Here is a 14,425-nt window from a genome sequence, read left to right as displayed (position 1 = left end):
AATTTCATTTCATTTCAGCTCTAATTAGTCAGTTCAGCTCCAATCAGTTCACTTCAGTTTAGTTCAACTCCTAATTTTCTTCTCTTATAAAATATTCATTTTAATTCAGTTCAACTCCAATCAGCTCAGTTCAACTCAGTTCAGTAAATATAAATAGACCCTAAGCTAATAATTGGGTTGGGCAATAATATAAACCATTAATTGGATCTTTATCTCTCCCCAGGCCATGTACCACATCACAAGCCAATTGACCAGGTTGGTAAATAAAAAAGACCCTTAGCGACAATTTGGTAAAAAATCCTAACCTTAAGCGACAATTTGGTAAATAAATTAATTTAGGCGACAATTAACCCAAAAAATACAAAAATTTCCGAGAAATTACTCGCGAATGCTTAATCTAGTTTGTTTTTCTTGTTATCTTACCAACCCCTTTTTACGGAAATAACAATTTGAAGAAAAAAAAAATGTTATGTATCAAATTTCACTTAAGTTTCATACCACTTATAAACGAAATTTTTTTAAAAAGGAGTTGGAAATAAATAGGGTTGACATGTAAATTCAAAATTTCAAATGGGAAAAATAATTTAAGAACACAAAAACAAATTAATTAGGATTTTTAAAGAGTTTGTCGGGAAAAAATAGATTTTTTGGTCTAAATGTCGCCAGAGTTTATTATTTTTACCGAATTGTCGCACATTGTTAGCTTTTTTTACCATACTGTCGTCGGAGTAAATTTTTTTACCAAATTGTCGCTAAAGGTCTTTTTTATTTAGCAATTTGGTCAATTGGCCCCACATCACATGATAAAATAAATGGATCTCTCCCCATATCCATGTACCACACGGATAATAAATTGGGTAAAATTGTGATTGGTAATTTGGTATGGTTAATCCTTGGTTTGAGGTCGAATGTTTAAATACTACCTCCGCTTCGAGTTACTCGCAACACTTTCCAAAAATGGATGCTTCACATTACTCGCAACAAAAAAATTTCTTTCCTATTTTAGTAAGTTTTACCCTACAAATTGACATATTTACCCTTACTTTATTTTTTTAAAACCAACTTATTACTACTAATCTGTTTTATTTACAATTAACCTTAGATTAATTTATTTAACCATTCCCACCATATTTACCCAATTTTTTAAAAACTTTACAAATTCCCAACTACTTCCTTCAATGAATCAGCATTCAATTGAAGTTGGGTGTGGTTGAACGAATTGAATTCTGGAATTGAATGTTCCAGAAATCAAACCCAACCCTAGTTCTTCATATACCCATCTCTCTCTTTCTCTCTCTCTCTCTCTCTCTCTATCTTTCTCTCTCTCTCCCAACGCTCTGTCTCTCTCTCTAATTCTACTCTGTTATCTCCTTTCTCTCTCCTCAATTCTTTGTATTCTTCTCTGTCTGTCTCTTTTTCTCTGTAAAAATGGCTTCCTCTGATGAAGAGAACCCAGATCTGATGGGCTACGAGTCCCTTTCTGCTGCTACTAAAAGATGATCCAACCCTCGTCCTTCTTTTGCTACCACCTACATCCCCCGTCGGGGATCTGGTGTGATGAAACCCTTTCGCCGCGCTTCTGTTATTGCGCGTCGGAAAATCAGGGGTGCTAAATTGGCCGAGTTTTCAAGCGACGAGGAGGAGAAAGTAAAGCTTGCTTCTGGATCTAAAAGGCCCGCTCCAAGTTCCACCGTTGTTGATCTAGACCTTGTACCTATCTCCGTGGTTCTTCCTGTAGAAAAACCCGCCGAAGATGTTGTCTCCGTCGCCGTTGTACCTGCTGCTGGGGTTCCAGACACCGGATCTGAGACTGGGGAGTCTGAACCCGTTGAATTGACTGCTGAGGAGGTTCTCCGCCCACCTGAGTCCCACCCCATGCTGGCTGTGGTAGAAGATGCCCCGACTTCTGGTGCTAAGCGCATACGGTCTGGGCTACCTGCTGGTTTGGAGCCTGATGATGTATATCGGCTTATCACCAGATCTACTATCCCTAGTTCTCCCACCCCCATAACTAAATGGGCAGCGTAATCTCTTAAACCCTAAAGTCTAATTTTTTTTGGCAATTAATTTGTTTATTTTAGTTAATTGCATCAATTTGTGGGTGATAATTGGTTATGTATGTTGTTTAAGTCCTTTTTTTTATATGATAGTTGGTTGGACTTCAATTGTTATACTCCTATTTTACTTGGTTTGAATACATTATTTGGTTTGGATTATTGATTAATTTGGATGTGTTGGTTAATTTGGATTGTTGGCTGTGTTGGTTAATTTGGATTGTTGGCTGTGTTGGTTAATTTTGATATTTGGCTTTGTTGGTTAATTTGGATTGTTGGCTGTGTTGGTTAATTTGGATTGTTGGCTGTGTTGGTTAACTTGGATTGTTGGTTGTGTTGGTTAACTTGGATTGTTGGCTGTGTTGGTTAGTTTGGATTGTTGGTTGTGTTGGCTCTTGGGGTAGTTGTATGTGTTGGTTCATTGGGGGTTGTTAATTGTGTTGGATCATTGGAGTAGTTGCCTCTAATCTGTTGGTTATTCACAAACTTGCCTGTGTTGGATATGTTGGTTGAATCTGTACTTGGTTGTGCTATAGTTGTTGATTGTAGTTGGTGTTGTTGTTGATGCCTGATATGTATATGTATGTGTATTGGCATATGAGTCCCCCACTAGGCCCCTTAGATGCAATGAGTCCCAAATTGTGTATTGCATCAGTGACACTTAGTTCTCCAAATGATAAAGGGACTCAACTGATAGCTCATTGTTCAGTGTGGAGGCTCTAGTGACTTCTTTTGAGGTTGTTGTTGAGGTTCCCACTGTCAAGATTTCTTTGAGTGAAAAACACCCTATCTGATGGAATTCTTTTGCATTTTCATTCAATCAAAAACATGTGAAGCTTACAAAAGTTAGGACAATAATCCTTTGACCCCTAATACATGATTGCCTAAAAATGAGGACTATGTATTTACCAAAATACACATAACCAATACTTAAACAAAAGAAACAAAAAAAATTTAGTTTAGGCTTCCCTAGTTATGTGTGGCAGTCTATGAGTCTCAAAAGCATATTAATTGTCCCTTGCTTACTTAGTCTGCATCTACCTCCATGTTGGCATCTTGGTGTTGGTTGCTTGTTGATGGCAATTCTATTGTGTTCAAATACTGCACCACTGTGTTTAGAACCTCTCTGTCTACTTGTAGCAAGTCTGGTAATTGGTCTAGACTGTCCAAATGTCTCTTTTTCATGTGTGGTGGAACAAAGTTGTTGTTGCCCTTCCTTTCTAGTATTTCAAGCATGACAGAATGAAGGGTAATCCATGTATACTTGTTAACTGTTGGATCAAATGCCTCCCAAGCTTCTTTCACCTTTTCTAATAATTCATCTAGATTTTTAGGGAAAGACTGATACTGAATGGACTGTATTACCCTAAACAGACCTAAATCCAACACATTTAAGTCTGGACTTTGTGCTGGTTGGTAAACAAACTCAATGTTGAACCCATTTGCATGACATGCTTCTGTGAATTCTGTATCCTTAGGGACTTGGTGAGGCCTAGCATTATCTCACTGTATAAGGATATCCTTTGGTAGCTGGGGGGCCCATTTCTCATGTATAGCTGGAATGACATGGTTGAGTAGCATGTCCCTAATAGCATCCTTGTTTACAGACTGGACAGCCTTAGTTTCCAAAGTTCCCTTGGCTCTGTTCTTGCTTGTCTTCTTTGCTATGTCATACTTTACAAAAGGAAACAACCCAAACTTGCCATCATGCAAAAGATTTTTGTTTTCATCATATAGTGGCTTTCCAACCATGCCCATGAACATAGCCTTCAATTTAAACCTCCTAGACTGTTGAGCTCTGTATGGGTTGTCTTCATTTGGTAGCAAATAAAATGTTCTTGTTTCTGGGTTCAAGTAGAACCACTTTTCATCAATATGAATTGTGTGCTTCATATCTCTGAAAGTTGGGTTCCCAACAGCTGGAACAGGGTGAACATAGCTTAACACCCACTTTAGTCTTGCTATTTTGTGATTGTCTGTCAGTGCTGGGTGATTGCTTGATGTGTGTGTTCTAAGTCTGCCTTGTTTCATTAATCTGTGTATCACTGAGGAAGAAACATGAAGGGTAGCAGCATAGCTTCTTTCAGTGGTCCTCTTATACAGAGGAACAGACACTAACCACTCATCAGAATATTGTTTGGGTTTAGGCCTAGTCTGTCCTAATTTTTTGGTCCTCACATCAATTGCAGTCCCCTCCCCTAAATGTTTTTTAATTACCTGGAACCATCTAGTTGTTGTTGATCTGTGAATATTGTGTTTTCTGACCATTTTGGATAAAAATCCAAAAGGTAATGAGTCCCCTTCCATGTTCACCAAAATTTCATCAGCTAGTTGTCTCTTTTCTTCCAAAGTGAGTTCTCTGTTTGGCCTTCTGGCATGACCTTCTTGAGTTGGAGTCCCCTCTGTCTCTGTTTGTGTCTCATCAACATCTGCATCATACCCACCATCTGCTTGTTCATCATTCTGTTGCTCTTGTTCCATTTCTGATTCATGTTGCCCTGTGTCATGAAGTCCCATGCTGTAGTAGTCCCATTGTTGTTGTTCATCTTCATACATTTGATGCATGCCAAAAAAATTCAGGTTCAAAGAATTCCATGAGTCCCCTTGGTTTTTTTTGCAGAGCAAGTGAAGGTGATGAAGTGGTGGTTGTGGGTTTTTTTTTTGCGGTCTTCAGTGGAGCCTAATTCAGTAAATATGGATGCTGCATCAACTAACTCAACACTTAGAATTAGGATTTTTAACAACTAATGTTAGTTCAAATGTAATTTACTAGGGCTGCCTGTATTTTGTGAACTTGATTACTTGTGGTTTCTGTGGATTTTGTCAAACTGAATTTATCACCCCCCTCCCAAATAAACCCCTCTGAAATGAATGTGAAAAAAGATGGGTTTATTAGGAGGGGTGACCTCTTTATAAAGAGGTCCTTTTGATTGAAAAAATTGAAAAATTTGAATTTGGGTGACCTTTAAAATTTTCGTGCAAAATTTGGGAGGGAAAAACAAAATTCCCAAAAGTAGGGGGAAACTACTCTGGAAATCAGACATAAAAGGGGGGAAAAACCCCACTAAAAAGATTCCCCCCACATGCTAAGAAAAAGTTAATAAGGGACTACTTTCTTTCCCTCCAATTTATCTCTCCTAATACTACCCCCACCCCTTAATTAAACACACTCCAATCTTTTACCTTGGCCTCCGCAAACTTGTACTTTGTTGCAAGTAACTCGAAGCGGAGGTAGTAAAATAAATAGTGGGCCGGGAGTGGGCCCAACGCATGCATGGAATGGAAAGAGCAAATTAAAGCGTGAGAAATAATGCAAGATTGATCACGGTACGTAGACGACACATACTATCTCATTAATCTCACTCCATCTTCCTTTCTTCCATTTGACCAAACTACCCCTTAGGCTAAGGTCCCCATTCATAGAAAGAGATACATTAATTCATACCATACGTCATCATCATCATCCTTGTCATCACTATAAATATATTATTATTATTATTATTATTATTATTATTATTATTATTATTATTATTAATATTATCATTATAGCTTATAATTATTATTTTTGAGATATAATAAAGTTGAGATATATCACTATCACTTTTATTGATTATGTTTGTTTATAATTGAAAGAATTCTGACAAATTTCAAATCCTTTGAGATTTGCTAGCTTGTATTATGGTATGAGTTTTCTCCTTTTTGTTGTTCTATTGGATATGTATTTTTTGGGCAAAATTAATTATTATTAGCCTTTTGATAGGACCATGTGGATGTGATTGTTGTTTTAATAACTTGATTTGTACAAAAGTTTGTATTTTCTTAAAGTTAAAGGTTATAGTACTTTGTTAAAGATTGTAGTGTAATTAAATTAATTTTAAAGGAATTAATTTGATAAATGTTTTCGAGAGATTTTGTCTGAAATTGTCATATTAATGACTTTCTAGTTGTATACACATACATTCACTTTTCTTCTATTGCCCTATCATTGTCGTCAATGTCGGTGTTGATGACATGCATGGTGTTTCGCTATACTACGTATTACGGAGTATCATCAGTTGTGGTGATATTTTGGGAATAAGTGGTGAAAGACAAGAATGTGATGAGTGGTAATGCTTTTTTTAAGTTAAGTGCAATTTAAATATTTTAATTACAATATTAATGCCCAATATATATTAATGCCCAAAATATATATTAATGCCCAAAATACGCCGGTACCGAACTCGTAAAATGGATCCTCGTAGAGGTGCGGTTTAGGCCCATTTATCATGGGTATCAGAATTCAAGTTGAGTTGTGATTTGGGTCAGCATTATGGATATATCATGTGAATGAGAGTGTTAAACTCATAAATAAACCCACATATAAGTGAAAATGTTATGTCATGTTAAAGAGTATTAAAAGATTTGGGATGTGTGATTGAAGAAAAGAGAAAGGTATATTTATTTTATAAGATTATGGAGCTACTGCTCGCAATGCCATGTAGGTTTGAGGTGAAACCTCCTTAAATTTGTAAAGTGGACACTCGTGGTGGGTACGGCTTAGGCCGTTTGTTTATTAACTAAACATTATTTGAGAAAATACAAGTTTATGAAAAGATACACAAAAGTTGTTGTATATGGATTAATAAGAGGCAATTTGCCTATTTTGACATATTGTGAATATAGGTACCTCGTGAATTTTGAAAACCACAAGGCTACCGTGTGAATTTTGTAGAACCTTAAGGTACCTAATGAAATTGCCGATTATGTTATTACTCATTGTTGTCAAAATCATATTTTCATTAAGTGCATGTTTTCATTGACTGAATTGAGTTAAATTGAACTGAACTGAACTGAACTTATAAGAGCTGAACTGAACTGAATTGAATATTATATAAGAGAAGGAAATTAGGAGCTGAACTGAACTGAATAGAGCTGAACTGAAAATAATCGTATGGCCCTAAGTCTTTTTTTTCTTGATACATGCAAAAATTAAGTACTTTCCATAACCACAATATGCCGCCAATCTTGGTCGTGGTTGTCTAGTGAGTCATCAGTGATGTTAGATGTGGTGGTTCAGTTTCTTCCTTTAGGTTGTGTTTAGCTTCCTTGAGAATTTTTATTTTTGTTAGGGTCTGTTCTCCTACGTTTTCAGTGCAGTTCAGTTCAGTTCGGCTCAGTTCAGTTCAGTTCAGTTCAGTTTAGCTTAGTTTAGTTTAGCTCCTAATTTCATTCTCTTATAAAATATTCATTTCAGGTCGTTTCAGTTCAGTTCGGTTCAGCTCAACTCAATTCATTTCAGCTGAGTTCAGTCTATGGCCCTTAGTAGTAGTAGTAGTAGTAGTTTGTAGTTTTTTTTTTTTTTTTTTTTTTTTCTTCTAATTTATTAATCTTTCATATGATAAGTGAGATTTTAAATTTTAATGATCCTTCCATGTGATAGGGGGATTATTAGGCCTATGTACCTTACCTTGTCAGAAATCAATTTAAAAAACAAATATGTAAGGTACAAAAGTTTCTCGTATTATTTAATTTTGTAAGAGATTATATATATACATATTAAGTAACAAAAAAGTAGTAAGTAGATTATTATTTAATTTATGACAAAAATTAATGGTAAAAAAATATGGTGAAAATTCAAGTTGATATCCAATATTAACATAACTTGTTAATATCAAGATTTTTTTTTTGGTAAATTCTTAAGCAAAAGCCCCCTTTCTCGATCTCTCCTCTATCACCACAAAAGCACCACTGGCACCACCTTATCGCACCACCACTAACACCATCATCCGACCATCTCACAACCACTTGCATGACCATCCAACCACCATACGATCACTACCACAACCAATCAACCACTTCCACAACCAATCACCACTGCACAACCATTAGTACCACTAGATGACTATTGCACCTTCAAGAGCACCACCCTTTCCCTAAGGGGTTGGTATAGGCCCACTATATATATGTCCTACTAGGGTGTCTTTTGTTTAGCCGACTAACCGGTTTAGACTCACGATATGATGGCGGTTAGATGGTTGGCAAAGCCATGGGAGGGGAGGAGAGACAAAATTGAGTGGCCATGGGAGGGGATCGATGGTCGACAAGGCCATGGAAGAGAGAAAGAGAGGTGCTTTTATTTTCTAAAATGTCACTATATTAACAAGAAATGTTAACATAGAATATTTATGGGGTCTAGCCCGTAAATATTCTATAAATATGTTATGAGTAGTTCATTAAATGAGTTGTGTATCATGACTTCATGAGTAATTTCAAAACATGCACTGTGATAAATTAGTTAGGTTAGAAGTTATTCTTATGTTCTCTCCTTAAAATGCATGAAATTGAATGAGACATCAACCCTAAAAGGCCAAAAGCCCCCCACCACACACACATAATTTACTTAAAACACTATTAATACTTCTAATTTTCACATCCAAACCCAAATAACATGGAACATATTCCAAAACACTTATTCATTTTTATTCAAAAAATTAAAAAGAACAGCCTAAATAACATGTAATATGACCCAAAACACTTATCCATTTTATTCAAAAAATCATAAAGAGCATATAGCTCAAAATCAAAAACCATATATTGTTATTTTGATTAGGTACACCATAAACATTATACACTGAGGTGCACTAAATAATTTGGCGATAGTAGAACTTTTTAGCCGTAAAATAAACTTACTTAGGTGTAAACTTATCAACTTTTATCCTCAAAAATGTTAATGATGAGTAGATAAGATTTTAAGATGGATTTGAATGAATTTTACCTCTACCCATTTATGGTAACTTAAGCATAAAATTGACTCAAAATTGAAAAACCACCCAAAGCAAAAAAATACTTCGTAAGTGGGATACAAATGTGTGGAGGAATAAAATAAAAATAGTAAACTTGGTAGGAGAAAACGCATGGCATTTGCCAGATGAAGACAGACAATTACACGTGAAGACCACGTCTTAACACCATAAAGTAAGCATTCGCATTAGCAAGCACCAGATCCTAATTTCATGATTATTGATTATATACTCCTCCATCCTCTCGTATTTTTTAGTGGTCCCACTCCTCCCACGCGCTACTTCATACGTACAAATACGAGTATACTTGCATTTGCTTGTATAATAGTGTCAGCTTATCAACTCAATAAAAGGCTTTTGGACAGTCTCTTAACATAACAAGAATATTACTCGTATAAAAGATAATCACTTATTTTGGCCATGTTCACATATCTTTACCTTGAAAAAAAATAAGTTTAATTTAGTAAAAATAAAAATAAGTAACTTTAAATAAGAAATACTATAAAATAGAATCATTAATAATGGTGACTCACAACTTGTGAGACATGGAAATGGTGACCCTTTTAAAAATGACTTACACAAAATGACATTGTTTAAGAATTTTATCCTACTTATAACCTTATTAAATAGTTAATTAAAATTAACTATGATTAGATTTGTTTTAATTTTTTTTAAAAAATTAACCACCACCACCTCCGCTACCACCTTATCGAAACCCTAACCCTACCACCTCACCTCAATTGAAACTTTAGTACCACAGCGAAGGGCTAGGTCATCAAAGGAGAGAGGTGTTCAGGGTTTGAATTTGGTCTGAACAAAGGAGGGGGAGAAGGTTGTGGGTTGTGGTTGGAGGAGGAGTGGTGGTCGAGGATAGGTCGAGTTTAGATTTGGGCATAGGAGAGGTTTAGAGAGAAAAGGGAGGTTTGTGGAAAGTGGTGGGAGGAAAAGAGGTGGTCGAGGCGGTCTTATGTTTAATGGTGGTGTGGATCTTGTTTTAGTGGGTGGGGGGTGTCTGATTGAGGTGAGGAAGAGGGGAGAGGTGATGTTGGTGGTGATCTGAGGAGGAGGAGGAGGAGAGGTAGGGACGGTTATCGTGGGCGAGTTTAGGGTTTGGGGTGGGCGGTGGTCGAGGTGAAGTTGGGGCAACATCGCTGGGGGGGGGGGAGGGGGGAGCTTGGGGTAGCGTCACCATAAGGGGGGTAGTTACTAGCAGGTGGGGATGGTGGAGGTAGGGTGAGGGCGGCTGGTTTCGTGGTGGATTAATTTCTTTTGTTTATATATATGTATATATAACCATAGTTAGTTTTAATTAATAATTTAATAAAATAATGTTACAAGTGGGATAAAATGCTTAAATAAGGTCATTTCGTATAACTCATTTTTAAGAGCATCACCATTTATGTGTCTCACAAGTTGAGGGCGGGGTCATCATTGATAATTTCCCAAATAATTTCAATCTTGTAAAATTAATTAATTTGAGTTCAGTAAGAATATTTTAAGTTTAGCAAAAATAATAACAATCCAGTTAAAATAACTTTAGTTAAGCAAAAATAAGGTGAAGTGCATAGGGCTTTTCTCCTCACCCAGTTTCAAACTTAGAGCATCTAACACATCTAGCATTCTACTATGAGATCTTGTTCATCTATGATATTATCTAAACTCATATACTACCTCTGTTAAATGTTTTCTACAACTTTTACTATTTTTGTCCGCTAAACATTATGTGCAACAAAAAAATTTCTTTCCACTTTTAGTAAAAAAAATAGTCAAATGTCAATTTTACCCTCATTTAAAAAATTAAAACACAATTTACTAACTATAACAAAATTTAATTAATCACCAATCTCTCACCCAATTTTTACCCCAACCACCTTCATCTTCAACTTCATCTACCCCCATATTTTCTCTCTCCTCATTCCATATCATTATTTCTCATCATCTTTTTAGATCTTCTTTCGTTCTCTCTCTCTTCAACTTTCAAGAAATTGAATTCCTGATGGGTTTGTTGAATTGGTGGTGATTATTTCGTAGTGGGTTTCCGTCGATCTATGGGGGCTTTTGTGAGAATGGTGGTGGTGGTTTTGTGGGGGTTTCGTTGGGCTGAAGGTGGTTTTGTGGGGGTTTCGTCGTGGGGGTTTTGTGGGGGGGGGGGTTCGTTGGGTTGATGGTGGTTTTGTGGGGGTTTTGTGGGGGGTTTCGTTGGGTTGATGGTGGTTTCGTGGGGGGTTTTGTGGTGGTTTCGTGAGAATGGTGTTGGTGGTTTGATGGTTTCCGTCAAATCTAGGGGCTGGTGGCGGTTTCGTGGGGGTTTCGGGAGAATGGTGATGGTGGTGGTGGTTAATTCCGTCAGATCTAAAATGGTGGGGGTTTCGTGGTGGTATCGTGGGGATGGTAGTGGTGGTGGTGAAGCCGGCGTTGAAGGCAGCGGTGGTGTTGGTGAAGGCGGTGCCGCGGTGGTGGTGTTGGTGAAGGCAGTACCGCGGTGGTGTTGGCTGGTCTTAGGAGTGGTAGTGGGTGGTTAATTAATCATCCAAATATTCTCTCTCCACCTTAATTACATACCCTTAGAATACATTAATCACTATTATCAAATTTTGCTTCGTGAACCGCAAACCCTCCAAAAGTTGCAGAAAACATTTAACGGAGGTAGTATAGGAACATGCGCGCTAACGCCATGTGTCACCCTTCCTTCAATATGATTTAGTGCCATATATCAATCTATATGCACAAACTACTGTGCCAGTCCGGACTAATGAAATGCGGATTATGATATCATCTACTGGCTGGATGATATCATCTACTGGCTGGATGATATCCTCTACTGGCCAGATGATATCCTCAATTAGCTTGATGATATATCTAATGGCTGGATCATGTCCTCTACTGGCTAGATGATATCCTCAATTAGCTGGATTATATATCTACTGGCTGGATGATATCCTCTATTGGCCGAATGATATTCTTTATTGGCTATATGATATCATGGTTGGATGATATCCTCTATTGGCTATATGATATCATTTATGATTGTGTCTATGATATCCTTTATGATTGTGTTTATGATATCCTTTATTGGCTGAATGATATCCTCTATTGGATATATGATATCATGACTAGATGATATTCTCTATTAGCTATATGATATCATCCAGTCATGATATATCATATAACCAGTAGAGTATATCATCCAACTAATAGAGGATATCATCCGGCCAGTAGAGAATATCAGCGGATGATATCATACAACCAATAGAGGATATCATTAAGCTAATTGAGGATATCAAAATCCGCATTTCGTCAGTCCGGAACTGACGGAACATTTCGTTAGTCAGACAGACGCAATACCTTCTCATCAATATATGTGTCATCATCCTTCTCTCACCACATTAAATTGTAGTAATATGTTTAGTTTCTATAAAAAAAAACTCTTCATTTTTTTTTTGTGAAATTTAAAATAAAAACTCTTCATTGTCGTAGCTGTAATTCACTATAATAATGTTTAATTTACTTGAAAAACTCTTCATATATATAACCCCCTAAATAAATTTGATATAGGTGCCTTATGTATATTAATGAATGATGACAAAAATTATTATATTTTCATTCACTTATTAATATTGTTCAACATCAACCATTCTTAATTAATTTTGATCAAACTTATAAATTTGATGAGTCAAGGTATTACCCGGTCCAATGACTAAATTTAAATTAGTAAATGAATAGGCAATACATACTTTACTTTGTGTGTATTGCACTTGTTTTGATATACAGATCTTTAATAAAAAATTATTAGAATTTGGAACAAAACATGCTAGTATTGAGTTATTGACACAACATTACCCACTCTTCACCCTTGCCAACATTTTCGTGCAATGTTGTAATTGTAACAAATCATCTAAAATTGGTCAAAAGCATGATTTGGAAAAAATTTCCATATGCTATGAATTAATTGGACTTTACTACATTATTAGGCCTTTAGTCACTACTAATATAGTACGTGTACCTTACGTTTAATTGTCTTGATCTACTTTAATCTAACTTGAAGAAGAAGCATCATATTAGAAACATTAATTATTTGAGAACAAATATTTTTGCTAAAAAGCTAATTCAAATGAAACAATTTTTTTTGATTTGAAGCCAAATTTGTACACCTTGTACAAGTACAACAACTTTAAGCATCCAAATCGTACCCCATTTTTTGGCCTACCAAAACCATAATTTAATATCATAACAAATTATACGTACGTCGTACCATATGCAATAAACTACGAAGTATTTAATTAATATTGTAGTTACTATTATATGGGATCTTATATGATGGGATGTCATATGATTCCAATACAATACAAAATTCACCATGAAGCCATACACTGCATTCACGTTATTCATTAATAATCTAGAGGTTTGGTAATGTAAAATAATCAATGTTCTAGTACGAGGAACCTAATTATGACTTGAATATAGCCGTCGCCAACAAGATTTGAACCTCTAATGTCTATTGATGATGTAAACAATAAACATTGCTCAATCTCTTGGTTTTTTTGGTATGCCTTGATGATGGGGCTTGAATAAATTAAATATTTGTATAAGGCCGTATTATCTTGACAAAAATAGTATTATTAAAATAGATATGAATATATTGGAAGAAAATAACTAAAGATTTACGTCTTTACAATGTAAAATTATACTTAGTACTTCGAATCATATTAATGGGTTATACTATCAAATCTTTTAAAATGAATCAAACGTTAATAATCCGAATTATCAGATTTGAATAGTATTTTATTTCAGGTTAAAAGAACAATATTATGACTTGAATAGTATTTTATTTCAGGTTAAAAGAACAATATTATAAAGTATTGTAGGGTTGTAACTCTTGTAAGTTGTAAGACTCATCATAACTAATAATACTACTTCCGGTCCAAATTACTCGCAACTTTGGAATATTTTATATCTCACAAATAATACCCCAAAGTTGCGAGTAATTTGAAGCGGAGGTAATATATTAAAACTTTAGATTTATTGCTAACAAGTACGTAAGTAACACATTACTAGCCCTATAATTTGTGCGCCATTTGTGTAATTGTGCTTGCTTTAGGCAAACAAAAGGCCAAAAGAGTTGAAGATAGGTAACTTCGATTGGTCAAGTTAATTTCCTCACCATAATTGATAATGCATGTCATTTATTCCAAATTTCCAATCAAGAGTTTTTACTCAATAAGAATTACAGTTGGTCTTTACAAAATGATAGACACACAAACACCACTAAGATACTAAGATATATGGAATAATAATCCTTATTTACCCCAAACACAAAATAAAAATATTTGACTAATTAAATTAATCGGAATAACTTCTATTATTCACACACCCAACCTTGTCAAATTCATACTTGTTACATACTTGATAGTGTATTCAAAAACTAAAACTTGAAGGAATAAATTTATAAATAAATTGTATAAATATGATACTCCGTATATAATCATGTAGTGTATTTAGATTTAACTTGTTTGGATGTCGGTATACAAAAACATAAAATTAAATTAAATTGATTAATTTAGGAAAATCTCATAGTTATACTTCAAAAGTGAT

General features: G+C 35.3%; 1 protein-coding gene across 1 annotated transcript; it reads right to left on the bottom strand.

Annotated features, from left to right (window-relative positions):
* Nucleotides 1–3,080: 3,080 nt before the first annotated feature.
* Nucleotides 3,081–4,610, bottom strand: LOC110708883. Its single transcript, XM_021887106.1, has 2 exons — nt 3,562–4,610; nt 3,081–3,420 (listed from the first exon to the last, which is right to left on the bottom strand). The coding sequence occupies exons 1-2, from the start codon at nt 4,608–4,610 to the stop codon at nt 3,081–3,083; spliced, it is 1,389 nt and encodes a 462-aa protein (XP_021742798.1).
* Nucleotides 4,611–14,425: the final 9,815 nt, after the last annotated feature.

Source organism: Chenopodium quinoa, unplaced genomic scaffold, assembly GCF_001683475.1.
Source record: "Chenopodium quinoa cultivar QQ74 unplaced genomic scaffold, ASM168347v1, whole genome shotgun sequence".
Classification (NCBI taxonomy): Eukaryota; Viridiplantae; Streptophyta; class Magnoliopsida; order Caryophyllales; family Amaranthaceae; genus Chenopodium; species Chenopodium quinoa.
Note: the sequence above shows the minus strand (reverse complement) of the source record. Positions and strands in the feature narration are given on the sequence as shown.